At 36.4% G+C, this 27,423-nt stretch overlaps 3 protein-coding genes across 11 annotated transcripts in view; 2 read left to right on the top strand and 1 right to left on the bottom strand.

Moving 5' to 3' along the window:
* Positions 1-20,848, top strand: part of rps6ka3b (ribosomal protein S6 kinase, polypeptide 3b) — a 32,846-nt gene extending 11,998 nt beyond the window's left edge. Inside the window, exons 3-23 of one of the 9 annotated variants that reach the window (XM_043226370.1) lie at positions 6,262-6,548; positions 8,798-8,914; positions 10,324-10,405; positions 11,466-11,546; positions 11,659-11,738; positions 11,899-12,005; positions 12,955-12,992; positions 13,398-13,540; positions 13,697-13,767; positions 14,644-14,732; positions 15,165-15,229; positions 15,318-15,420; positions 15,588-15,712; positions 15,822-15,944; positions 16,849-16,938; positions 17,469-17,627; positions 18,352-18,513; positions 18,596-18,672; positions 18,744-18,861; positions 18,965-19,105; positions 19,564-20,848. In XM_043226370.1, the coding sequence (XP_043082305.1) occupies positions 6,262-6,548; positions 8,798-8,914; positions 10,324-10,405; positions 11,466-11,546; positions 11,659-11,738; positions 11,899-12,005; positions 12,955-12,992; positions 13,398-13,540; positions 13,697-13,767; positions 14,644-14,732; positions 15,165-15,229; positions 15,318-15,420; positions 15,588-15,712; positions 15,822-15,944; positions 16,849-16,938; positions 17,469-17,627; positions 18,352-18,513; positions 18,596-18,672; positions 18,744-18,861; positions 18,965-19,105; positions 19,564-19,686 (2,381 nt within the window). In that variant the 3' untranslated portion in view covers positions 19,687-20,848. Of the gene's footprint in view, positions 1-276; positions 661-4,373; positions 4,526-6,261; positions 6,549-8,236; positions 8,599-8,797; positions 8,915-10,323; positions 10,406-11,465; positions 11,547-11,658; positions 11,739-11,898; positions 12,006-12,954; positions 12,993-13,397; positions 13,541-13,696; positions 13,768-14,643; positions 14,733-15,164; positions 15,230-15,317; positions 15,421-15,587; positions 15,713-15,818; positions 15,945-16,848; positions 16,939-17,468; positions 17,628-18,351; positions 18,514-18,595; positions 18,673-18,743; positions 18,862-18,964; positions 19,106-19,563 lie in introns of those variants that run through there. The other 8 variants (XM_043226369.1, XM_043226373.1, XM_043226376.1 and 5 more) reach the window with 8 other exon arrangements.
* Positions 20,849-21,105: 257 nt separating this feature from the next.
* Positions 21,106-23,487, bottom strand: si:dkey-226l10.6 (zinc finger protein 133). The gene is made up of 2 exons (XM_043226379.1): positions 23,000-23,487; positions 21,106-22,800 (listed from the first exon to the last, which is right to left on the bottom strand). The coding sequence occupies exons 1-2, from the start codon at positions 23,288-23,290 to the stop codon at positions 21,652-21,654; spliced, it is 1,440 nt and encodes a 479-aa protein (XP_043082314.1). The 5' UTR covers positions 23,291-23,487; the 3' UTR covers positions 21,106-21,651.
* A 660-nt stretch (positions 23,488-24,147) lies between these two features.
* On the top strand, positions 24,148-27,262 carry eif1axb (eukaryotic translation initiation factor 1A X-linked b). The gene is made up of 7 exons (XM_043226930.1): positions 24,148-24,331; positions 24,895-24,978; positions 25,061-25,164; positions 25,438-25,488; positions 25,896-25,977; positions 26,104-26,195; positions 26,297-27,262. Exons 1-7 carry the CDS (start codon positions 24,316-24,318, stop codon positions 26,300-26,302), a joined length of 435 nt encoding a protein of 144 aa, XP_043082865.1. The 5' UTR covers positions 24,148-24,315; the 3' UTR covers positions 26,303-27,262.
* The last annotated feature ends 161 nt before the right edge of the window (positions 27,263-27,423 follow it).

Raw genomic sequence — 27,423 nt, 5'->3', positions numbered from 1 at the left:
GAGCCTTCCAAGAACAGGGGGCCGACGGGAGGGTTCCTGCTCTGTCATTCAGCACAGGAAGTCGGGAGAAGCAGATGAAAAAATACCACCAAACTTTGAACTTGATCTGGCGCCACATGACCTGGTTCAGCCCAGGATGATCTGACGTTGACAAAATTTCAGCTGTAGGAGATCAGCTATTTAAGAACTTTCCCTCAATGTCTCACTCCTTTTAAAGGTTCTTTGAGATGTCGACAGCACATTTTTGGGTTAAAAAGGCCTCACACTTTAAAATATTAACAACGATTTTTGTCCTAAGCATTATTTCATTTTGGAGGATGTGCGACAGGAAACTATATACATATGTATGTTCATGGCCGATGTATTAGTGATGCTCTCTTTGGATAGATGTGCCTCTTCCTGTGCAGGTGTTGCCTAGGAAACCAGGGCAGGACATGGTCTAATCTCGGTGCTGACCCACAGCTGTAGGCCCTTCCTGGGCAGGCGTTTCCTTTTGCTAGTCTTTTGTATGAACGTATGACTGCACCACAGTCAGAACTCCTAAGTGACCACTCCTGGACAAGGGTTCTGGTTTAACCATCCAGAGCATGAAGCGCCTGACATGACGACAGGACCATGCTGAAAATGTTTCCCTTGCGGATCAGGCAGAGAAACGCACGGGTAGGAACTTTAGTATTGTCAGTTTGAAATATTAGGGAGATTGTTGCAGTGTGTAAAAAGTGGATCCGATATAAACTGTTAGCTATGTTTTCGTTCTTGTAAGCAAAAGAGGTGTATCTTACATTTTCCTTATAGATCAATGGAAGTGGAAACTGGGCATAAAGAGGAAACTGATGATGTATTAAGGATGTGTAGATGGAACAATGTAATGCAGTTTGTTTGGGTTCTTTCTTTTTGTCGTTTTGAGCAGGAAGAACCACATCAAAGCACTAAAGCACATTTTTTTTGGAATGTCTTCAGCTTGCAATAGTTAGGAATCTCTCCCTCTCTGCTCTGTTTTGTGATAGGCCACGCTTTCTCGTCATTTTGTTTCAGATTTTGTGTTGTGCATGTGTTCTTTTGTTGCGTCTTTCTCTAATGAGCGAAAGCTTTGTGCCCTAGAGACTGAAAGTTCGGCACGGTCTCAACTTTCGCAATTAGTAGCTTTAGGACAAGGCCCAGGAGAAGCAAAATTAATAGGGGACATTGACAATGAGATTGTGTTAATCAGAACATTCTGATTCATTTAAATTCAGTTTATAATTATAATTTACATTTATTTAAAAAAAAATTATTTAAAAATGTATTTGTGTACAATAACATTCAAATATTTTCGAATATGTTTTGAAAAAAGTATTATGGTGTAATACTGTGAATATTACTATTTAAAATGCTATTTTATTTTATTTCATTTTTGCTATTTTAATATATTTTAAAATGTTATTTATTGCTTTATATAATAAATCATTCTAATATGCTAGTTTTATTATCATAAAAGTTAAAAACTGTTGTGCTGCTTTATTTTTGTGGAAACGTTCATTTTTTTTTTTTACATTGAAATACAGGATTAATTTGTGTATATAAAATATAAAAAGAATTATGTTTGAAATAGTCTGTCACTTCTGTTCAATTTAAGAAAAAACATTTGAACAGTTGTGTATGTAGAAATTTCAAATAAAAAGGTTGTTTGCTGTATGATAATCACAATTAATATATTAGCTAACTGAAACTTTTTGTGAAGCACAACCCTTTAGATTAGGAACAGTGTGACAATGTTTTTATGATAGGCTTCATTTTTTTTTTTTTTTTTTTTTTTGCAAAATATTCTTGGTTTTAAGATGAAATGTGACCCAGATGTGTTCTTGACATGTTTGATTGAAAACCTGACTGTCTGTTGGGTATTGTACGTTGGTCTAGTCTTTCTGACATCTGTCAAAATTAGATTGACGTTTTGATTTCTCTGTCTTGGCTTGGAAGGACCGAGCTTTCATTTCTTTCTTTCTTTGTGTTTTTATCTTTTCTTTTCATCTCTTTTATGTTTTTCTTTTCCTCTCTGGGCATTTCAAGTTCACATGGAGCACAGAAATTGTCAGGAAGTTGAGATTGGAGAGTTGGACACAAAGGATAGAGGAAACATTTTTAAAAGATATGGATAACCCAGTTTGAATGCAGTCGGCAATCTTGTGACTTTCAAAAAACCCAAAAACCAGATAATCAGGTTTTTGTTTGTGACTTGTGACTCAGTTCAAATCCCTGTCCTATAAGAGCCACAGAATACATGCTCTGGTGTTTGTGGGATCTTTGCCTAGTTGACTTCAGACATCTCTTTGGATTAGTCATTCAGGTCCTGAGTATTTCTGTCAGCTGAAATATTACAGAAGGCTCAGTGCTGTGGGCCAAAGAGTCAGACTGTGTTGAGGAGTCTAGCTCACTTATAATTGATTAGTTCTATTGATCTTCTTGTCCCCCCTCGGAAATGTATGAATAAATTATGCCTCCATTTCTCTTCCATTTGCTTCATGTAGAAATCTTTTCGTCTCTTTAAAAAATGCACACACTTGATTTTTCCTTAAGAATATGGATTGATATTGGATATGTTATTGAAATTATCGCTATGCAGATCATCCTTTTAAATAATTTTATATAATGTTAAGATTATATGTTAATACATATTATTTAGTCTTTATTCATTTATTTTAGAAAATTATTTTGCCAATTGTATTAACAATAGTGAAAGAACAAGGACAAGAAATGTTGCAGACTTTATTCAAACTTCAGTTGCTCAGAGTTACAACTAAACTTGATTATTCGTCTTCTCTTAGTTCCCACAATGCACCTGCCTCTGGCATCTTTGAGTTTTAGGATGTTTTATCTCATGAACAGATGGATTTTTATTTTGTAGAATGGATCATCAGACTCTCACTTATGTCATTCACCAAGGTTGACCTTGAAATTCTTCAGTACAATGAGAGAAATTGGATCCTCGGAGATCTCACAGCTGCTGTCGGAGGTCACAAACCTGCTCCGTTGTGTTGCATAACACATACGCCAAAACGCGAATCCAGAGAACGGTCCAAATCGGACAGAGTTCGCCACACTCGGCTTCTGTTTATTAGCACCTGACTTATCGGAACAGGAAGCTCTCCTCGTACCGTGATAATGCGCTCTTTTCAGAGCTGTTGGTTGAGCTTGTGTCATGTCAGTGGAAAATGGTGAGTGTGGCGTCCTGTTTATGGGGCATAGAGTTTGCCTTTCTGACTTCAAGGGCCTCAAAGCCCGGCCAGCCTAGCTGTTAATTGTGTTGCGCAAGCGGCTTTAGTGAAACTGACTCCCAGAATTCCATACATGCAGCTGAGCTGACAGGATCTACAAGCATGGAGAGGTGGAAAATAGATAGTATGTTCCTCTTGGGTGATCCCTAGAAGCCCTTATTGTCCCTCAGTAATGTCCTCTTGAGTAATCAATTTTGTAAAAAGGAAATTAGGTTTGAAGTAGTTATAAACTAAAATATGACAGTCAGGTTGAATATTAATATACTATTTGACCCTTTTTTTTGCATGTGTTTTGGAAAACCTTCCAGTGGATAAACATATTCTGTTTTTGACTATTTTTGTTGTGTAAAATAAATGAATGAATGTTACTTGTATCTGTTTATTTTTTCAGATTTACTTGCACTAGCTACTAATATTTTTATAGAACCAATGAACCTTCAAAAATATTTATTTTGCTTTTTTGAATTATTCTAAAAAAATTTCTCCTTTTTGTATATTTAAATTGCTTCACCTTTCTTTTTTTCTCATGAAAAGAACAACTGCAGCAATATGTAAATAATATAGCTCTAACTACAAAAATCTATAAACAAAATTTATGAACTTTTGCTGGAGAACAATGTCACATTATGCAAAACTATTCATTTTTCAAGTGATTTTTGACAACATGAGCTACAACACACACACACACACACAGTTTAATATTTATCACAGACATGCCTTTCTAGTTATCAACACTGAGCATATGTTAAGGTTTGTTTGTGTTTGTGGAGTTCACTGTGTTCTGCACACCTATGGACTGTTTGAAGGCGAACAGCCTTCTGGACTGTACACAACAGGTGTTTGTTAATCTCGGCTATAGCCCAACATCCTGAAACAAGGCTGAGCGTGTGTGTGTGTGTCTCTGTGTGACTGGTCAGCTGTGAGAGTGTTTGGGGATCTCCAGGACGCTGTACTGGAGGGATTGGTGGGTTCGCAGAAGGGGAATCTCCCAGTTTGGCTCTAACACTGCCTCCTTCAGGACTGGGCTTCCCCCCTCAGTGATTGCCATCCAGGCGTTCACTCCTTACAACTTCTGGCATATCCTGGCACACGCACTAACTCACTTGGACCGTGTTCCTCTAGATCAGAGACAGAAGCAGGGCAGTAGCGGTATGGCAGCTTTTAAGCCCTGGACACTTGTTTTCGGGGAGGCAGTGATCCACATGCTGCAATGTAGGCTGAAGGCTCTTCGGAGGCTGTTTCAGAGACCGCCTGAAAGATTCCCCTGCAGAACGGTGAGTACTGTACACTGGACAGTGATCGGGTTTCCACTTGACTCCAAAGCTGACGTGTACCTCCGGAAGGCATGTATTAGACACTCACTTACAGGTTATTATGGAAAACAAAGGACTACATTATTATTATTTAGTTTTTCCCCTTCACTTGTAGGCATCATGTTACATATTTATTTTTCAAGAAATAATAATAATAAAAAAAAAGATGATTAAGATTAAATATCCAATATGTATATTATTATCTTCTTTTAATTGTAATTTCTTTTAATCTGAGAACTTTATTTCCCTGCATAGACAGCAATGTAATTAAGGGGCAGAAAAGAATAAAGACGATTAAAATAGACAAAAAGCTGCATAAAGTTGTTATTTTTGTTTTCTTTGCACACAAAAAAAGTATTCTTGTACCTTAATAAAATTACAGTTGAACCACTGATGTCACATGGACTATTTTAGCAATGTCCTTGCTACCTTTCCGGGCTTTGAAATCGTCAGATCCCTTGCTGTATATGGAGGGTCAGATAGCTCTCAGAGTCAGGTTCTGAAGATGAACAAAGGTTTTATATGTTTGGAACAACGTGAGGGTGAGTAATTATTGACACAATTAGAATTTTTAAATGAACTATTTCTTTAACTAAACCACCAACACAACGCACTCTTGAAGGGTTGCCATGTCCACTTGTCTTGGCTCAAGTGTTTTATTTCTAGCAACACTAATGATTTAAGACATACCTTTTCACTGTGATTTCCTGCAGTGTGTACAAAAAATGCACAACTCTGATATGTGTTTAAATGCATTGTTAAATACATAACAAGTTGAGTTCGTTTTCTGATGCAGCATATAATTTTTGTAAATGCAGTTGCCACTGCCTGAGTTTTAAAAGCAATTAATTCAGTTATAGAATGCGCCTGTCACTTTGTGAATTACTGAACTGTGTGTGCAGAATAGGATTAAAAGGTGAATTGACAAATAAATGTAGCTGCAGTGTTCACTGTGAACCCCAGATGTGTTTTTCTGTAGATCAATAAGACGTGCCTTTGTTTGTACGTGTGGTACAGGTGCTCTTTAAGTCTGTGATTACATGGTACATGCACATCCTGTATTGTTACCATCTGTACTCTGAATCACAGTCTCGAACATACCACAACAAGCACACAACACTTCATCACACTTCACACACACACACTGGACAACAGCGCTCCATCAGACAGGAATCATTCACAAACTGCACACAAACACACTCTCAAGCATCCTAGAATCAGGCCTCAAGCCTTTATTGTACATCTTTGATCTTTTTAGTACTTATGAGTTTATAAGATGTAACTTGAATACGTTGTCTTGTATTCCTATCAACCCTAAAGCGTCAGCGACTCATTCTCATTCTGAAGTATCAGTTTCCATTCTTGGCGACATTGAGATGAGGTGTGAATTATGCTCAGCGAGAGCTGAGGAAAGAGGCGGGGAAGTGCTGCTGGTTGGATGCTTGTATGTGTTTAACATGATGCAGGTGAACAGCGGATTCATCGTGCCTCCCTCCCTTTGCGTTTCTTTTCCTCCTTCGTTGGGTTAAATGTTTTTTCTCTTTCATATATCAGGAAAACACCGCTTGCATTGCAGCTTTATAGGCTTCTAAATATTCCAAGTTCCTGCAGATCCTTTGCCATGCTTTTCAGCAAGACCTTAACAAGCCAAGGCGTCTGAAGTGGAGTGCAATTGGTTTTATTCTTTATCTCAACAGATCTTGTTTTTGGGAAATACTTAGCTTGGATGCTAGAGACAAACTCTCTAGACTGGACTAGACTAAGACGGCTACACCGTCATACCATAGACTTGCCCGCGGGGCTTCAGGAAGCGACAGAAAGGTTTGAAACGCTGTCAGGGCTGGACGGAGATCCAGCACCTCATGGCAGGATGCTGGCTGCTCTGAGAGAGCCCAGGCTGACACGATGCCAGACTGATTTGGGCTGGAACAGGATGGAGGATTCGCTGGCCTCACTTCCACATCGCTCTCCATGCGACTCTGAGGTATTTATGTTTCCAGCCGGCTTGAGAGATAACACAGAAGATGGGAAAAAGAGGGAATTCGGGGATCTTTGTGGAGGTGGACTTTACACAAGACTTGTGAGCTTTACACAGGGGATTGTAGAAAATCTCTGGGTGTGTTCAGAATGGAATACAAACATTCTGCACAGTGTTTACAGCCTTTTTTCCAAAATAATATTGGGAACAGAAGGCAGTGAGCAACGATAAATGTTAATTTTATCCTGACATTTGGCAGTTCAGTCAAGTGAGTCACTATGTAGATGAGGATTCGATATTGATTATGATTCATTTGTCACTCTCCAGATTGAAGGTTGGGTGCATTGCATCAAGGGGGAAAATAAAACACACAGTGTGCTTGTACAGAGTGTATACTTTATAGTTTTTATAAGGTATGTTATGACAAAAATTAGGATATTATGCAAAGTATACTGACAACATAATTCTCTTTACATTCACAACATATTTTAATTAATTTAATGTTGTTATTTTGAATTACCGTTAATGTTTTCCAGATAATATTAAAATATTTTAAAATCGTAAAACGTAACTACTTATGCTGTTTTAAATGCTTAAAAAACAACAGAGTTGTTTGAGGTAGGGTTAATTTAAACACAATCTGCGTCACAACCTTGTTGCATTGTGGTCTATGGAGCTGCCTGACATATGAAGTATACTTGCTTCCTTGGTCAGAATCAAGGGGTCAAGGGTCTGTCCGCATAATCTTCCATTGTCCACTTCACGAAATGGAACGCACTTCAAAATAGAAGCGGGGATTCCCCCAAAGGGAAGTGCTAAGGGAAGTTTGTGAGTGATTGTGCGTCCAAGCAATTTGAAGCACAGCATTAGTGACTAGCGTTTAGTTTCATTAACATATCAAAGCCACTATCAAAGCTGGGTAGAGTACTTATGCCACACTGATATAAAAATACAAAGAGTAAATCTATTCCAGTGCATTTAACCATTGTTTCATCAAAGTTCCAAAACTGGGGTTTGTAAATAAACTGCAGGGGGTTTGTCAGTTTAGTGAAAAGCTGATGATTCATGAAATCATAAAAATGTCAAATAAAAAAAACATAAATCAAAATCATTAACCGTGAACATGGAAATGTGATGATAATTATTATTTCATTTTTTTTTTTTATTACAGGCTACGTTAATATATTAGGTGACAGATGTTCAGGTGATGAAAAAGTAAATGTAAATAAGAAATAATGCGAATTTGTGCATTTTAAAATTGTGCGATCTTTGTGTAAATGTCCTCAAAACTGACTCAAAAAGAGTTTCTTAATGTATATAAGCAGTAGGCTATTTTAGAAAAGAAAATTTTATAGGAAAAAACAGGTAAGACTATGTCTAAAGAACTAGTTTGACCGACTAGTAGTTAGTCAAGTTACTTCTTCGGATTCAAGTCAACCAGTCTAACTGACTAAAAAATAGCATGACTAACTATTTAGTCGAATTTTGTATAATTTCACTTGTGTCTAAACAACTTCTCTTAATGCATCATGGTGGAGGTTTTGTTATTGTTTGAGTCTCGGTATATTGAGCAACAGAGGACCGTCTGTGGTCGTAAACTTTTATCGGTTGCATGAGAGACACTTTGCTGGTACGCCAACGTAGGATGACATCATCTCACCGTGTGGAGATGGAAAGCTGATGGATTAGAGGGGGAGACAAAGAGAAATGGATGGAAAGAGAGAGAGAGAGTGGGAGGAAGAGAGTGAGGAAAGAAGAGCTTGAACGTTGTGTCTTTAGTCACCCTTCTCCACGCCCACCGCTACTGTGATGGAGCAGGAGGATTGGGGGCGGTGTCATGGCAACCGTGTGGGAAGCTGTCCGTCACATGAGCTTTCTACAGAGTTTGGTCCTGCTCTCTCTGTGCATCAGAAGCCCAGCAGCAGGCGCACACTGCAGGGGGATTGCCGGGGCTCAACCCCTCCTCCTTCAGGCATGGAGCGGGGTGACGAGCCCCAGGTCGGGCCCGAGAACACGTGGGACACAACGGCGCACTGCCGTGATGTGCGTGGCGTGGGTGAGAGTGATGCGTTTGCGACCGCATATTCAAGCCGTGTGTTCATTTAATGCTGCTTGTTCAGGTTTATTACTGAGTTGAGGCGAATTAAGTAAAAGTGCTTTCTCTCTGGCTGGTGAGCTTGTTTTCTTGTTCCGTCTGTCAAAGTTTTTCACGCTGATGTAATTCTTTCTCTGGCTTGTTGTCATCTTCTCTCCAGGAAGAAGTGTCTGTTAAAGAAATCAGCATCACACATCATGTTAAAGAGGGCTCAGAGAAGGCCGACCCGCAACAGTTTGAGCTCCGGAAGGTGCTTGGACAGGGCTCCTTCGGAAAGGTATGACGCATTCATTTAGAGCTGTGTAGTATGATTATTTTTTATATATGTGTATATCTCTTTATGTATGTATGTGTAGTATTATTTAGATGTTTATTGCATCCATTTATTTAGTTATTTAATTTTTTTAAATACCTGGTATCCAGAAACCATATACAATAATTATACAGCTCTACTGAATACAGTATAAAAAAGACAAATCATATAAAACCAGTATTGTGTAGTTCGATTTTATATATAAATATGATGGTAAATTGGTACATCTTCTGTTATACTGTTTATACCAAGGGTCTTCAAACTTATTAGTTCAGGTAGGTCAGTGGAGAGAGCAGGGACTGGTGTTGTTATTCTAAAATAAACTTTAAAAAAATGAATATTAGATGAAAAGCTTTGTTTAATAAAGTAATGAATAAATATTTTTAAGTTTAAAAACTAAAATATTAAAATACTGATTAATAAAGAAAAGGAAAAAACAAATACCAAAATTGCGAAAAATAAAATTAATCAAGACTGAAAATATTTTATATTATCATAATATATTCATATTACAAAATATGAATTATATTATAGTAATATAATAGAAGTGGTATAGTAAATAAAAAGGCACCTCCACATGCTATATATATATGGGGTGCTGTATTTTAAGCTAAATCTAAATTAATAAATGTAATCAATATTTTGTTTCATTTATTAACAATGAACAACACTTCTACAGCATTTATTAATCATCATTATTTTACATTTCAGTATTTAGTACATTTTTAAGATTGTTTCTAAAAGGTGAAAAGTTGTAACATTAATGTACAGTGAATTAACATGAATATACATTTTTGTTAACTAATTAACTAATTAATAAAATAAAAAAGGTTAATAAAGGTTGTTAAAATGTATTGCTCAAAATGTATTGTTTTTACCTCAAGTTCCAAAAAATACAATTATGATTTTTTTAAAGTGATTATGTTATTACATAAAATCAAATGATGCATATTATGTGATTTATTTTAAACATTTTGAAAAAGGTTTTGTGTACATATTGTTACTGTGATTTAAAATAACTCATACAGTGATATAAGGTTTTGGTCATACCGCCCACCTATATGAATGTATTTTTAGTGTTTTGTGTGTGTGTGTGTGTGTGTGTTTGCATTGTGCTTTGAGAGGCAATCAGCACAGATGAAAGCATGAGCCATGCATTGATTGAAAAAAAAAAAATAAAAACCCAATCATTCATATTTTCAGGACAATCTCAGTAAAATTACACATGGAGCTAGTCATGGTCACTATAGTTACAGTGTTACAGCACAGAACTAATTATGTTTTCAAAAAGAACTGATGAGTAAAACAGATCCTGTTTTAAAGTGTTTTTAATGTTGTTTTGATGAAGCCTTGATTTTGTTTGTGTGTTGCAGGTGTTTTTGGTGAAGAAGACAACAGGCCCAGATGCAGGACAACTGTACGCAATGAAAGTGTTGAAAAAAGCCACTCTTAAAGGTATTAAGTAAGCCAATATTTAGTTTTTGGTGGCCAGTGCTGAGATCTAGAGCAACGGCCATCATTACAGTATGTGCATGGACATAAATGCATGCATATACATTTATTTACACTTTTCAAAGTTTTTTTTAATAATTTGTTTAAACTTGTAAGGTATGCATGCATGTAAATAATTGTACAATAAATTCAAATATAATTAAAGAAATGATGTATATAAAATTTATGTGAATTTACATGTAATACATATATATGAATATAATTTATTTAGTTATACATTTTTGTAGATTTTGTTTAAATTAAATATATTTCAAATAATAATATAAGTGAAACTACCATTATTTTACATAATGCTGCTGTTGTTAATCAACCATTGACAAGGTTGCCGGTACAATTTGAAATTGAAACAAGTAGCAAATCCTGTTTCTGTAATTATTATTAAACACTGCCAGTGTTTATTGAGTAGTGAAATTGACGTGGATCATGTATAAACTAGGAACTGTAGGAAGTACGGTTTGGCTTATTTCGCTCCTTAAAACCACTTCAACAAAATAGGAAAAAGATTTGATGTCCGGCCTTAGTCCTGTTGCTTAAACTTACATTTTTTTTGTCCTCAAGGAAGACTTTCAGGATTGCGTGCAAGATATTAAAGGCAGTACAAAAGTCTCAATAACATGGGACTCCAGATTGCATTTAGTTTTTCCACAGTAACCCGTTTAAGTTCTGTTTATTCCAGTGTTTCGGTTGGTTAATTCCCAGCTGTAACACTTTAAGAATGTAAATTGATGTTCGTGGAACTATGAAAAACAGCCCTTCCAGATGATAAACACATCTACATCCACAGGAGTAAAATGACTCTCCTCCCCCTACAGCTCTCAGCTTCTCTTGTCTCTCTTGCACTGCATTTTTCTCCCTACTTTATTTAATTAGTCATCCGGTGCCATCTGCGTAATTCTGCTGTGCCAGATTTCTGGGCGGGGGACTTGTTAGAGGGGAGAGAAGCGTTGTTAACGAACTCAATGGAAGTAAACAGAAGTGTTGTTATTTATGCGTGTGTTTTCAGTACGGGATCGGGTCAGGACTAAAATGGAACGAGACATCCTGGTGGAGGTTAATCATCCCTTTATTGTCAAGCTACACTATGGTAAGTGCTGGTCATCAGCCAATCAGAATAAAGAACCGCTCTCGTTCTAGTGTTCTGTTAACCAGTGAAGCCATTCTTTCTTTTTCACACTCTTCTTGTGTACTTCTTGCAGCATTCCAGACTGAAGGAAAGCTTTATCTGATTCTGGACTTTTTAAGAGGAGGTGATCTCTTTACTCGACTGTCAAAAGAGGTGAATAGTGAATGGTTATCTCAAGCATTACATTTACATTCAGACGTTTAGCAGATGCTTTTATCCAGAGCATGGTCTCATGTAAGCACCAGTCTCTTTGCAGCACAGAGAGGAAGACTTTGTCTGATTGACATGTAAAGCATGTGCTCTCTTTGCTCAGGTGATGTTCACAGAGGAGGATGTAAAGTTTTATCTGGCTGAACTGGCTTTAGCTCTGGACCATCTGCATGGACTAGGCATCATCTACAGAGATCTAAAACCAGAGAAGTAATGAAATTTCTTAATTTTTTTTTGTGGTTCACCCAAATCAATGAAAATTGTCATTATCTACAGTGCTTATTATTTACTTATTCCAAACGTATTTATTTTAAATCAAAATGCGGAAATGTTAATTTAATTTAATGTTCATTATGTATTCAATGTTTAGACTTCTATTGTATTCTTAAAAAACTAAAAGAAGAAAAAAAGTGACATATAGAAAGAAAATTTGTGAATTTTTTTTATTAATGTTTTTTTTTAGCAAAGATGCACGACATTAATCAGCGGTAACAGTATAGGCATTAATAATGTTACAGAAAATTATTTATATTTATTAAGAATTAAGAAATAATTTGTGTTCTTCTGAACTTTCCCTCAGCAAAGACACCTCTGGAAAAAAAAAATATTTTCTGCAAAATAAATAAATAAGAAAAATAAACAGCACAGCTTCAACATTTATGATAATAATACAAAATGTTTCTTGAGCAGTAAATTAGCATATCATAGTGATTTCTGAACAATCATGTGACTGAATGATGCTGAAAATCAGGTTTTAATTTTTTTAAGTTAACACACACACAAATATATAGATATTGTAATATTACTGTATTTTTATTACAGTAAATGCCGCATTGGTGGACCTTAGAAAAAAAGGTTTTGAAAAACATACTTTTAAAATCCTTTTTTGAAAAATAGTGTGTTTTTGTCCTCTCCATGCTTTTGTTTTTTTTCTTCATTCTCCTTTTTCCTTCCTCACTGCTGTCTATAAGGACGACCATAAATCACATTTATGTCTGGGTAGAATAGGGCTATAAAAATAATGGCTGTAGTCTTGTAGCCGTGACATACAGAGATATGTCCTCATGGCTCAGGGTGGGAATATAAGTGAACCCTTTGTGTGAGTGTGTTCATGCTCTGTTAAATGACTTTTTAATGCTGTGAATCTGTGTAATTTCAGCATTCTCTTGGATGAGGAAGGCCACATAAAGCTGACAGGTAGGTAATTTCAGATTGCTGGAATGGCTGCATCAGCATGGTGCCACCTTGAGCGTTTAGGGCTTGTGTTGATAGCGTTTGACTGCAGCCTCTTGGGAAGGAGACAGGAGCTTTAACCTGCCCTCTGTAGAGCTTTATGACTATCTAAACCGCACTATATGACAAGGTGAACTGCACAGAGCTAATGTGTGGAAAATGTATATGTAGAAAATTAGGTTTTGTGAAATGATAATGGGAAATTGAGATGTTGCCCTTTATTACTTATAACTTAGTTAGTTTTGCATGATATAAACTCTTATTGTGCATGATTCAGCATTATTTGAGTTAACAAAAACTATTACATTTAGTAGTAGATTTAGGTACATGATGTTGCCATACTCAAATTGTATTTATATGTGTCTTCAGATTTTGGACTCAGTAAAGAGTCGATCGATCACGAAAATAAAGCATACTCTTTCTGCGGGACAGTAGAGTATATGGCTCCAGAGGTGGTGAACAGAAGAGGGCACACTTATAGCGCTGACTGGTGGTCTTACGGTGTACTCATGGTGAGAAAGCGCCACTTCCTGCTTCATTTCGTTTATTTGAACTTTTTGTAAAGTAATCTTTAGCAGTTAAGTATAAACGAAAAATTCCTGAGAGCGCTTTTATTCATATGAAATCACACTTCAGAGAAACAGCTTTTGTTTGTTCTCCATCCTCAGTTTGAAATGCTGACTGGAGCGCTGCCTTTCCAAGGCAAGGACCGCAAGGAGACCATGACTATGATTCTAAAGTGAGTGCGACGGCCTCATCCTTCCGCTATCCCAGCAGAGACTCCACTCACACTATAATCTAAACGCAGTCATCCACTCTGAGTGGGAAGAGCCAGCGGAATTGGTCTGAGTAACATCTGGATGCTTAGTGCTGCAGCAATGAGGATAAGCCCTTAGTTTAGCTGACAGTGCTGTTTAGCTTAAAGACTAAGCACTTAACCATCAGTAAACACGCAACCACACAAAACACACGTCACGTCATAATGCGGCCTGCTGAAGAGTGAATAATGCTCCGGCGTGACACCAGCACTGCTGCGGTGGATAGTCATAATCAAAGGTCTACGTACAGTTTTACGGCTTTGATAAACTGTAGTAATGTGGTTTTGGTGGAGCGACTGCAGACGTTTAGGGAAGGCAAGATGAGACTTTGTCAATTACAGTGCTCATCTGAGGCTTCTGCAGAGGACTGATAAGAACCGACAATCGCCACTGATGTGAATACACAAAGTATTAGCTGTGAAAGTGACATCAGTGCAGATGACAACGACTGTCTTTTTCCTCTGTTCTGTTTTCTGACCTCTAGGCTTTGTGTAGACCAATTTTGGGCCATAATTTAAATGATCTTCTTCTTAATAATCTGAAGATCTGACACGGCTATATTTTAGCTCATTCTGGTAAATGCTCACTTGGACAGAAAGTAATTTTCATGCCGACATGACATGTTTGACGTGTAAAACCTCAAAAATGATGTAGAGAAGATGCTTAATTGGATAACAGAACATTAAAATGAGAATATGTTCTCCAACCTGATTGGTCAACATCTGGCACTCATCTTTCATTTGCTGACTGTCTGAACTCTGGCTTGACTCTTGATGGTTTTGTTTCGTTTTTTGTAGGGCGAAGCTTGGAATGCCTCAGTTTCTGAGTTCAGAAGCTCAGAGTCTCCTCAGGAGCCTTTTCAAACGAAACCCTTCCAATAGATTAGGTAAGCCTACTAACCAAAACCGGCTTTTAAAAGGTTAGGGACTTTATTGTATTATATACAATTCTATCATTTTGGATGCAGTTAATCGCTGTTAATCGTTTGACAGCACTAGTAACAACAAAGACATTTACAATGTTACAAAAAATATAGATTTCAAATAAATGCTGTTCTTTTTTACTTTCTGCTCTTTAAAGAATCCTAAAAAAAAAAAAAAGAGTCATGTGATTTTTAGCAATCACGGGAATAAACGTTTTAAAATGTATTAAAATAGAAAGCAGTTGGTGTCAAATGATATTAATATTAAATTCATCAACCATTATATTTAAATATATTTATTTTATTGTGTGAACTGTATTTGTTATTAAAAAAATAATTGTATTAGAATGACCGAGTGGTCATTTCTGCGTATTTGATGACTGTGATCATCTGCAGGTGCTGGTCCAGATGGAGTTGAAGAGATAAAGAGACACCCATTTTATGCTACTATTGACTGGAATGTAAGTCTTTACAGAAATGGTTTTACAGGAATGACACTTTGTGAATGTAAGGTGGTTTTAATGTTTTCTCATGTGTTGTTTGTGTAAGAAATTATTTAGAAGAGAGATTCACCCTCCCTTCAAACCAGCCTCTGGCAGACCAGACGACACGTTCTACTTTGACCCAGAATTTACAGCAAAAACTCCCAAAGGTACATCAGCTCGGCTATGTCTGCGTTTGCCATCCATCTCTAATCCCCTCTCAGACAAATACACCAAAACCTATTTAATTAAATGCTGCTAGACCTTTTGAAATCTGTCAGATTATTTGATGGTGTATTTAATGACCAAATTAAAACCGCTGTGTGTTTTGTGGTAGACTCTCCAGGTGTACCCCCTAGTGCCAATGCCAATCAACTCTTCAGAGGTTTCAGTTTTGTGGCCATCAGCTCAGAAGAAGAGTCTCAACCCCTGCAGAGCAACAGCGTGAGCTCTATAGTTCAGGTATGCGCGCGGTTCCACGTAGTATATGCGGTAATGACTGTTTTTAACGTCTACATATGAGTCAGATTTTATGTCAGCATTACATCTGGTTGGTTTTACTCTGTAGCAGCTCCACAGGAACGTGTCTCAGTTCAATGACGCATATGAGGTGAAGGAGGATATCGGAGTTGGCTCATATTCCATCTGCAGACGCTGCGTACAGAAAAGCACAGGCATGGAGTATGCAGTAAAGGTAAGTAGCGAGTCATACTAAATCACTGACTGGTTGCTTTCATTGAGGCACCAATAATAGCAAAAAAAGGATTTAAAAACCAAATGTGGTACAATTATTTATATGTACCAGTCACTTTTGGAAATTTAACTGTTCCTGTTAATATCCCATTTAGTTTCTATTTAGATAAACACTAAAATGTAAAATCAATGATTTTAATTGTAATTTTAGGCCTCATAACGTAAGAAATGTATCAAAAAGAAATTATCATAAATAATAATTAGTGCTGTCAAAGGATTAAACACGATTAATTGCATACATAATAAAAGTTTTTGTTCACATAATATATGTGCATATACTGTGCTTATTTATATATGAATTCAAACGCATACATGTATATATTGTTATATAATGTTTATATATCAAATGTATTTATGTATAATATAAAATATAAGAATATAAAAGTATAAACATGTAAAAAACACTGTGTATATTTGTATATACATAATAAATATACACAGAACACATACATATGTAATGTAAATAAAAACTTTTATTTGGTATGCAATTCATTGTTTGACAGCACTAATAATAATATAATGACAATTATTTAACTGTATTATTTAAATGTAGTTTAAAATAACTAATTAATTTTCAATTTACATACTGACATTTTACATTGACATTTTTCATTTTTAATAATAAAAAACTACAAATGTATTAACTTTGTTAAATTATAACATTTAGCATATAACAAAAAATATCAGTTTTTATAGACATTATAATACAGGAATTAAATTATTTAAATTTTACACAGCATTCATTTAGAAAATATTGGCCTTTTGAAAGACAATTTAATATTATCTTTTTATACAATTACTTTCTTGGACATTGTAATATATCTCTCTATATTTTTCTTGTTTAGATAATCAATAAAGCTAAACGGGATCCAACGGACGAGGTGGAAATTCTGTTACGCTATGGACAGCATCCAAATATAATCACCTTGAAAGACGTGAGTGTTTAGAAACAAGGATGCAACCTTTTTATTTTCATCCATAAGGATGAAAGACAATAGTCTGTGGCGGCAGACTGAGCTTTGTCTTTGTGGCTAAACACAATTATATTAAGGTAATGTCTCGTTCTTTTCAAAGAGCATTGATGTGTTTACCTAAGACCGATTCTGCTCTGACATTTCCGGAATGAAAGAGTAGTGTAATCAGTTTCTGGTCTTATTGTCTTTCCTGCAAATAACTCTGAGCAGACTATCCATCATTCATATTCATTTAGCAGTGTATTAGTATTATTGTTTCCAGTGTTTCCTTACATTATAAATGCTTCTGCGTCAAGTGTCCCTAAACCGATTGCCTTTAAACACAAAATTAATTTTGCTGCAGATGTAACCATCCTAATCATGGCGTTATGTATTCCAGAATTTTTTTTTAAAGCATTTAATGAAAAGTGACGTTAGCAATAATATAGAAGAGATTGAATTTAAACTGATTAGCGATGATCCATTTATTATAACTACATCACTGTATGCAGGTGTACGATGATGGGCGTTCGGTGTATCTGGTGACAGAACTGCTGAAGGGAGGCGAACTTCTGGATAAGATCCTCAGACAGAAGTTCTTCTCGGAGCGGGAGGCCAGCGCTGTACTGTACACCATCACAAAGACTGTGGAGTACCTGCACACTCAGGGGGTATGTGACCTCTCTAGAGCTAGTAAAGTAAAATGTTTGCAGGGAGACAATAGCTGAGGGAATGAAACTTAAAGCCCAGCAGAAGTACATTAAGATTGTGATCTTGGGAAACAGATGAGGCTTTGTGAGACTGCCGCACCCCTAGTCTTACCATATACTGGTTTTCTAATGCAGAAGCTAAGAGAATCTCATTCAACAATCGATGAAAAATATTTTGAATTAGACCCATATGCTTATTAAGGCTGCATTGTTTTCATGAGAAATACAGTAAAACAGTAACTTTGTGAAACATTATCACAATGTTTTCCATTTTAATCTGTTTTAAAATATCATTCATTCCTGTGAACTGAATTTTCAGCAGCATAATTCAATGGCACGTGATCCTTCAAAAATTATATGTTGTTAAATGAATTTTTGGAAACTGGGAAACTCCTTTTTTTTCAAGATTATGAACTGGATACGGAAATCTGTGTCACTTTTGATCAATTTAAAGTGTCCTTACTGAATTACATTTTTTTTTTTTTTTTTTTTTTTTTTTTTAAATCATACCAAATTTTATTTTAGAATGGTAGTGTATATAAGTGTTATGATTATAATTGAAATGATTATGTAAAAATGTATAATAACAGTAATAATTATAATTAGAAAATGAATTTAAAAAATTCATTAATAAGGTCAGTGAGCCACTCTGGTTCTAATATAAGCTTCCTTTCCTCCTTATCAGGTGGTTCATAGGGATCTGAAGCCCAGTAACATCCTTTATGTTGATGAATCTGGGAATCCAGAATCCATCCGGATCTGTGACTTTGGCTTTGCCAAGCAACTGAGAGCGGAAAACGGACTGCTGATGACGCCCTGTTACACTGCCAACTTTGTGGCCCCAGAGGTACATTTTGCATATCGGACATGGCACATTTTGTAAAATAAAAGTCAGTTTCTTAATAAAAAACAAAAATTTTGATCCCCAGGTGCTGAAGAAACAAGGTTATGATGCTGCCTGTGATATCTGGAGTTTAGGTGTCCTTCTGTACACAATGCTAACTGGGTAAGTATTCAAACCTAGCACTGTAGTTTTCAAAGTGTGCGTGTATTCGACTGACACTGAGTTTTTCTCAGTTTTACTCCATTTGCCAATGGCCCAGAGGACACGCCAGAGGAGATTCTAGCTCGAATCGGCAGTGGGAAGTTTTCTCTCACAGGCGGATACTGGAGCTCCGTTTCACTTGAGGCAAAGGTATCCACTTGAGAAGTACATCTAAATTACACTCTTCAAAAAACATCTCCTTTTGTGTGGCTCACCAGACAAAGAGATCATTCAAACACCTTTTCTCTTACAGGACTTGGTGTCTAAGATGTTACATGTGGACCCCCATCAAAGACTAACAGCTGCACAGGTGTTGAAACATCCCTGGATCTTTCACAGAGACCAGCTCCCCAAATACCAGCTAAATAGACAGGACGCCCCCCATCTGGTTAAGGTTCGGTCCTGTACACACACTTTGCTGTAGAATAAAAATGTTACTATGCTGTTAGTCTTTCTTCCCATTTTCAAAAATAATTCTTCTGGGATGATTGAAAAAATTTTGTCTTACATTAATCTGAAAGACTCTATATAACTGTCCATATTTTTTTTCCTAATATTTGCAGTGTGTGTAATTTTGTATATTTATGCTGGTTTGTTTTTTTTATAACTATATATTTTAAAAATAGTTGTAAAAATGTATTTTTGAATTGAATTGTAGAATTGAGATGTCTTATTTTGCCATGAATGTAGCCAACGATGGCGTTAAATCATAAAAAAATAGTCTTTCTTCCAGTGAATAAGCACTAATTATTCTGAATAACGATAGATGGATAGATGGATAGATGGATAGATAGACAGTCTTCTGAAATGTGTTTAATTCAGTAAGGTTTTTATGAATCTTTCCTCCTGTAGGGGGCGATGGCTGCTACATACTCTGCCTTGAACAGGAACGTTCCTCCCATGCTGGAGCCCGTGGGCTGTTCTATTCTCGCTCAGCGCAGAGGAGTGAAAAAATTGACCTCCACTGCTTTATGAGCCAACACCTTCCACCTCCAACCCCGTGACCTCTAGCTTGGTTTGAGCACAGCCTGAACTCGGCTTGCTTGCTGCCCACCATGCATCTAGGCCTTAGAGCCAAGCGTAGATTCTGAGGACCCCTGGTGGACAATCAAAATCTTCCTTCACTGGTTACTACGAAGGCCAAAAAAAATACAGTCCGGCCTCTACAATCACGCCTCTGCCTCTAAACGCAAACCAATGAAGAATCTGTGGACTATTCCTGAGCGTATGAATATAAACATACTCAGTCATTATAAAAAGCTAAGATGTATTCAGGGAGGATGTGGATTTTAGAGGACAACAACAAAAGTGTGCGCACAGTTGCAAAAAGCTCCAGTTGTATGGGGATGTTGTATATGGGATACGTCCCTGTGAGGTTGACACTGAATTTTCAAACTGTATCCTGTTCTGGCCTGTTATTTTACATCATTAACGCCACATTGCGTATTTTAGTCCCACCATTCCTGGCGTATCCCAGCAAACCTTGTCTAGGAGAAACTCCCTCACCAGATCCAAATGACGAGTCCAAATGTTCATACGACCACTGCTGGCGTTAGCTTAGCGTTCTTTTTACAAAACGACAATGGGAACGAGGTCCAAAGCACAAAATGCAGTGGAGGCCTATGTGTAAACGGCACAGAATGTCAAATAAAGAACTCAGGTGAAACGCAATACATTATACAAAAAAATAATAAAAAATAAGCTGGGACGGATATGTATATGGTTGTATCGGCTCACCTAAAACCTGCTGACCTGTTTATTTGTTTGGATGTAGAGAAGTACAGATATGCTCAGAGATATATGTAGTGACTTTTTTTAAAGTGACTACTTACAGCCTTGACATATTTTTATAAATGTGCATGGGCAAGATGCTATATTAGCTAGTAGCTCTGTGGAAGTGGGCATGACTGAGGATGTTTTCCCCCTTTAATATTTTTTAAAGTTCTTCTTCTAATTCCTTGCAGTTTTTTTTTTCTGAGCAAGTTTAAATATGATGTACATTTTTCTTTTAATCTCAGTTGTATTTTTCCCGTCTTTGACTTGGAAGAGTGCTGGAAATGTTGCTGTCCATATAGCAAGCTGCTATCCTGTTCTTTTGTACATGTAGAAAATAAAGTTTGCCATTTTTACAAAAACACTTGGGTTGTGATTGTAAATGTATTTTATTTTTTTTGTACTGTTGTCATTTTTAGAAAGTGTTTATCACAATACTCAGACAAGACAAGCTTCTAAATATGCTTTATTTGTAATGTGACTAAGCACAGTCCTTCAGAAATCATTCAAATATGCCGATTAAATGCTTAGGAAAAATGTATTGTTATTCTCAGTGTTGAAAACATTTACGCTGCCTAATACTTGTGTGGAAATCAAGTTTAAGAAGAACAAAAATTTAAATGCGAATTATAATTGTCTTTATTGTCATTTTGGTCAATATAAGGCATTCTATACTGAATAAAAGTATTCATTTCTAGAACTTACTAGTGCCAAACCTTTAAACTACAGTATTCAAAACTTTTTAAAATCTGATCATAAGTGAATCTCTTTGCATCAAGACTTTACCAAAAAGAAGGCATGATTGTTATATAGTTATAATCATAAATTATATTTTAACAGTTTTTAAGAAATGCATCTTATAAAGTATTTGTCGTCGTAAATATGCACATATAATGTCTAAATATTTATTATCAGCTTAACTTTAATACTAACACCACAGAGACATTTTTACATGATTAAAAGATAATCAAATGTACATACAATATACTGTTACATATTCTGTAAAAAGATACCTACAATTTCTAGCTTAACTGATCATGATCAAAACATTAGGTCCTTAGTTTTAACCATAATCTTAAAAATAAAAAAAATAATGAGTTTTTTGTCTTGGGTAAACAAAACTTTTTTTTACGCAGTTGATTATAAATTGCTGTTTAGACTGAGGTCTCACTGTGTTCCAGAGCTTTCCTCGCTCTTCTGCTTCTCTTCATGATTTTCTTGAAGTTCCTTTTCCACAACCACATTTCCAGACTCCAAACCTTCGACAGTTGATGGTTCCACTGGATCCCCAGACAGAACCTCCATCTCATCTTCACTGAGCGGCTCCATCTCGGCTTCTTCCTTCCTCGCGGTCACTGGATCCAGTCCTTCCTCAGAGCTATTCACGCTGATGAGACTTATTTCGGTATCATTTGGCTGGTTCTCAGCAGACCGCTGCTCTGGAAGGCTCTTCTGCTCGTGGGTGGCCATGTGTGCCGCGTAGCCTCGCTGCGAAAGATAAATTTTGCAGATGTCGCAGTGGAACGGGGTCATGACGTTGTGTTTGTCCATGTGTTTGACGTAGCCGTTGACTCTCAGGAAACCTTTATCGCAGGTCTTACACAAGAGTTTCTCTCCAGCGTGAGATGATTTGAGATGCTGAATGAGGGAACCTCTGAACTGAAAGCTCTTTTCACAGATGGGGCAGATGCACGTGAGTTTGGATGAGTGATGTTTCATGTGAGCAACGAGAGCAACTTTGTAGCCGAAACGTCTGGGACATAAGTGGCATGTGAACGGCATGGTCGACTCCGCATCCTCGTGAACTTTCTGGTGAGCTTTCAAAAAAGCTTGATGTGGGAAGCCCTTTCCGCAATGTTGGCACACGAACCTCCCTTCTGGATTCTCCTTAGTGTGTATGACTCGATGGCGCAAAAGGAGACCCATTTTATGAAACCTCTCCCCACAAATTGAACAAATGAAAAACTTTTCTTTGACTTCAGCTTCGGTTTTATTTTTAGCGTGATTAGCCCGTCGATGCTTCATTAGTGTGCGTCTGCTGCGGAACTTCTGGCCACAGGTTAGACAGTTGATGAACTTTCTGCCATGATTTGCTTTAACCCCAAAAAGTACAGTCGAGATGCCGTCCTCAGTGACGGCTAGCTCACTCTCTTCATATTTAACCCCCTCATCCAGTGAGGAGTTCAGCACCTGTCCAGATGTCATGTTGGTACTCAGCTCATATTCAAGAGGCTCCTCTTTGACGCAAGCGAGTGAAACGGCCTCAGAAATGGTGATTTTACATGCAACATCTTCCACACTCTCATCTTCTGCTTCCTGTCAGACAAAACATAATATATAGTATTACATATTACAGATAGATAGATGTATTTACATTTCTATATACACATTTAAATTGCATATAATTAAACGTAATATATATATATATATATATATATATATATATATATATATATATATATATATATATATATATATATAAAATTATATCAAATATATACAATTATTTTCCTACCGGTATCTCCCTTTCTGGCTCAAGTGATCGATTAACAGTCTGTACTGTAGGAACAGCATCCACGCTTAGTATCATGCATGTTGTGTAACCCAGATCCATTTTGAAGTAGTCCTCCTCGGAGAAATGATTCCCGCATACTCGGCACGAAGAGGTCGCGTCTTCCGCATTAGCTTTACTGTCTTTGATAAACTTTAACCACAGACTCCGTCTTTTGGGATCCTCGGGTAACTTGTAATGAATAATGGTGTCCGATCTGTTCGGACAACCACCGACCACACATTTATGCCGCATGTTTACGACGTTACTGGTTTGGGCTTTAATATGGAAAGACTGCGAAAACGATCTGCAATCTGCATCTAGATTGCTTACAATCCATTGATCGTGGTAAATAATTCGACTTTAAGAGCTTTTAAATATACAGCGTGAAAAAAAGCGTTCGAAACAAGCCGCAATGCTCTTTCTTCTAATGCCACACGCGTTAATTATGACACAGTCGCCACCTACCGGACAGGAGGGCAAGTCAATCTATTGGGATTAGTTCGTTTTATTGCTCTTAAACATTTTATTTTATTTTTATCAAGCGCGTCTTTTAAACTGTTGTTTTTATCCGTGTTTATATCGGTAGTTTTGTCTTTTAGTTACTTTTGCCTTTTCCCCCTAAAATTATATAATATATGAATTTGAATTTGATATCATATCGTATCGTATCAGATAATAATAAATTAGATTCAACCCACAACCATAAAAATGCATAATCTAGCAGCCCCTGAGCTGGTTGTTGTCGTGAATAAGGTTTTGCCCTGCGCATTGCTCATTGTTTATTTATTCAGTGCTTACAAAGAAGAGGAAATATGAAAATGGACAACATGTACTTGTGAGGCTTATGAAAGAGATCGTTTCCAAATAACCAACGCTCTTAAGATATTTGGAAATAAATGACCTGACACTGCAGTTGGTTTTATTAAGTGATGGACCTAAACAATTAAGAAATAGTTATTTGCTTAAAATAAATAGGATTTTGGTTTTTTTTTAAGCAGCTCTAGTTTCAAAACGTCCTATTCAACGAGCGCTTCACACTCCTTTCCAGTAGTGGCGGGATTGCACCTATTAAGTTGGTTTACCAGCCGCCATTAAATGCTAAAAGAAGAAGAGGAAGAAGAAGAGAGGATCTGCGCATGTTCGTTGTCAGCTTTTCTCGCTAGCGGCGCTGATCTGCTCACAACAGCACGTTTGAGAAGTAAAATATCTGACGTATTGTTACAGCTCCCTAACGTTTCTGATCTTTATACGAGAGCCCTCGACGTCGTTTAAAGAACATGCCGAAAAACAAAGGTAAGGTGGTGTGTAAAGACAGCCATGTGAGATGTTAGCATTAAATTTAGCACACAAGGTAACGTGAGCTATTGCGCGTGATGTTGAATGTCGAAGTTTATTGTCACGGTTAGATGTTTGATTGTGGCGGTTAAACGTGTTTTTGGTTTTGTATTTGACTCTTTTTGGTTTATAACATGAAATAAATGCCGCTGTCAGGAAACGCGAGGGATGCGTTTGGCCGCTGTGTGTTGGTTAGGCAGGTAACTTAACGTTACTTGTGGATAGTAGCGGACCTGTTAAACGTATTTTGATCGATACACGCTTATAAATTAAATTAAAACCTTTACTTATTAAGCTAATATTTAAAAATCTCCCATACATGCTAAAGCTAAATACGTACACAGGAAATGAACAATAGTTTAAGATTTCGTTGTAATGGGTGTTCCGTTTAATGTCTGTACTTTGCTCAGTCATTAGGCAACGCTTCGTTATTGTCATAGGAGTCTGTAGTTGTGTTAATAAGATGGCATTTTTCCAAGTGTATTGTGGTATGTGATCGCATTTTATTCCTCTGTATCCAGGTAAAGGAGGAAAGAATCGGCGACGTGGTAAGAATGAGAATGAATCTGAGAAAAGGGAGCTGGTGTTTAAAGAGGATGGACAAGGTTTGTTGTAATAACACCGCCTTCTTTTCAAAACATCATCTGCTTTTAGTTTTTTTTCTAAAAAGCTTCTTCTGTCTTCTAGAATACGCTCAGGTCATCAAGATGTTGGGAAATGGGAGATTGGAGGCCATGTGTTTTGATGGAGTCAAGCGGCTTTGTCACATCCGAGGAAAGCTCCGGAAAAAGGTGCACTTTACAGATCCAGTCTGTGAAGCTTCAGACTGAATGCAAATTCAGCATTTCCATCATTTTGTGAATGAGATGTGCAGTGTGGACTGACAGAAAGATTTAGGCCAATATAGGTCAATATTGTTTGATCAAACCAACGAATGTAACTCATTTTAGGTTTGGAATTTTTGATATGCTGTAAAATTTCAGCATAGGACAAATTTTATGTTGTTCTTCAGCAATGTTTATATTCTTTACACGATATTTTAACAAACTATTTTTTTTATTTAGGTGTGGATTAACACATCAGACATTATTCTCATTGGATTAAGGGACTACCAGGTTTGTTAAATATTTCTTGATAAAATTCCATGTATTATTATACACAATATAGCTATAATAAAATTATTTAATTACTCGCTGCTTACTGTAATTGTGTATGTTCAAAATTTAACATAAAATTTAATTACTTGTACTTGCTGGAATTAGTTATCAGCTTTAAAATGTATTTTTAATATAATTATTTCATATACTTGTAGCTTTATACAAAGCAAATAATCATATTTTGTTATTTTTATATATATATTCACACACACACAAATGTATTATGAATTAAATAATTTTGTTGTGAAAGAGATGAGTTTACAGTGTTTTGCCATTTGAAAGTTTTAGTCTTTTATGCACAGGCATTTTATGGAGTGAATTATTTTATTTATTTTTTTAATTTAATTTGTGAAATGTCTTGTCAGGATAACAAAGCAGATGTCATTTTGAAGTATAATGCTGATGAGGCTAGGAGTCTGAAAGCCTATGGAGAGCTTCCAGAACACGGTGAGTATATTTAATTTAAAAAAAAAAAAAAAAAAACCTGGTTCTTGGCTTACAATATGCTGATCTTTTTTTGCTGCACTGTATTAAATGTCTTGTCATTAAATTCTTACCATTGGTGCCTTGCAGCCAAAATCAACGAAACTGATACCTTCGGGCCTGGTGATGATGACGAGATTCAGTTTGATGATATTGGTGATGACGATGAGGACATTGATGATGTTAGTACTAAAACACTCATAACTATCTGAAGTTTTATTAATTGGAGACATGATGTAAGCAGTCAGTGTTTTGTTCTGACAATATCATATTCCTTCCCCAGATCTAAGAGGAAAACGCTGGGAAGTGAATGTTTCTCGGCCCGAAGCGACAATATCCTCACCCCCCCTGAAGTCGCCCCTCCATCATTATGTACGCGGAGGCTCAAGTTTTAGGTTTCTCTGACTAAACGCAAGACTGCATTGTCCCCTTCAATCCATTTTGTTATCTTTTAATGTATTTATATTGATTTCACATCAAGTGGAATTTAGTTACAGTACAGAATCTATGGATTCGCAATAAAAAGATAACCAATTTTATGTTTGGTCTTGCAGTCTGTATCCTAATAGATATGTTTAAAAGCTCTGTAAAGGAGAGTGAAACTCTTTTGGTAAAAGCAGATACCTCTAGAATGCCTTTTTGAATGTTTTTGAAATCTCTTATGATTTACTGGTCACACAATGATGCATTTGCTCAGAAAGCCTTTCTGATTAGCTCTGTTTTAATCCATCCGATTTTTTTTTTTTTGTGTGTGTGTTCATGTCTACTTCAGATGATTACAATTGAATACTTATGCAGGGCTGCTCAATTTTTGAAAGTAACTAATCTTGAAGCTCTATGTATTACTTCACAGTTGTTACTCAGTTACAACGTAAAAGCTTGATACTAAACTACAGTCTACATCAGCAACTGAAACATTTGTAAGATGAAAATGGAAAAACTACTTTTTTTTTTTTTTTTTTTTTACTTTCTAAAGTGATAGCTCACAAAGCAAATAACCAGAATAAGGACGTATTTTTGTATGCAAATAGGCTAATCAATGCAAGAATTCAGAGAGTTTATTGATTGTATTCTTGCAGGTTGGCCCTTTTGAACGAGCATGGTGGTTGTTGGTTATAACTTGTTCATTTTAGGCGTGTTGTTGATGAGTTTATGATGGTTGCTTTTGTCCTCTGCTGCTTTTGATCAGAAAACCTGTGATTTTGAAATAAAAATCAACCACATTCAAAATCCTAAAAAGCCTTTTAAATATCAGTCGTTGTCCAATTTATTTTTATTATTTGTTATCCACCAGGTTTCTGGAAGTAAATTTTTACCTTTTAGTATTAATGAAAAGCACAATCTCCTAATATATTGTCTTTATTGTTGCAGGTGTTTTGGATTATGTGGGCATAAAACATGCAGTATATT

Source organism: Puntigrus tetrazona, chromosome 24 (assembly GCF_018831695.1).
Source record: "Puntigrus tetrazona isolate hp1 chromosome 24, ASM1883169v1, whole genome shotgun sequence".
Classification (NCBI taxonomy): domain Eukaryota; kingdom Metazoa; phylum Chordata; class Actinopteri; order Cypriniformes; family Cyprinidae; genus Puntigrus; species Puntigrus tetrazona.
Note: the sequence above shows the minus strand (reverse complement) of the source record. Positions and strands in the feature narration are given on the sequence as shown.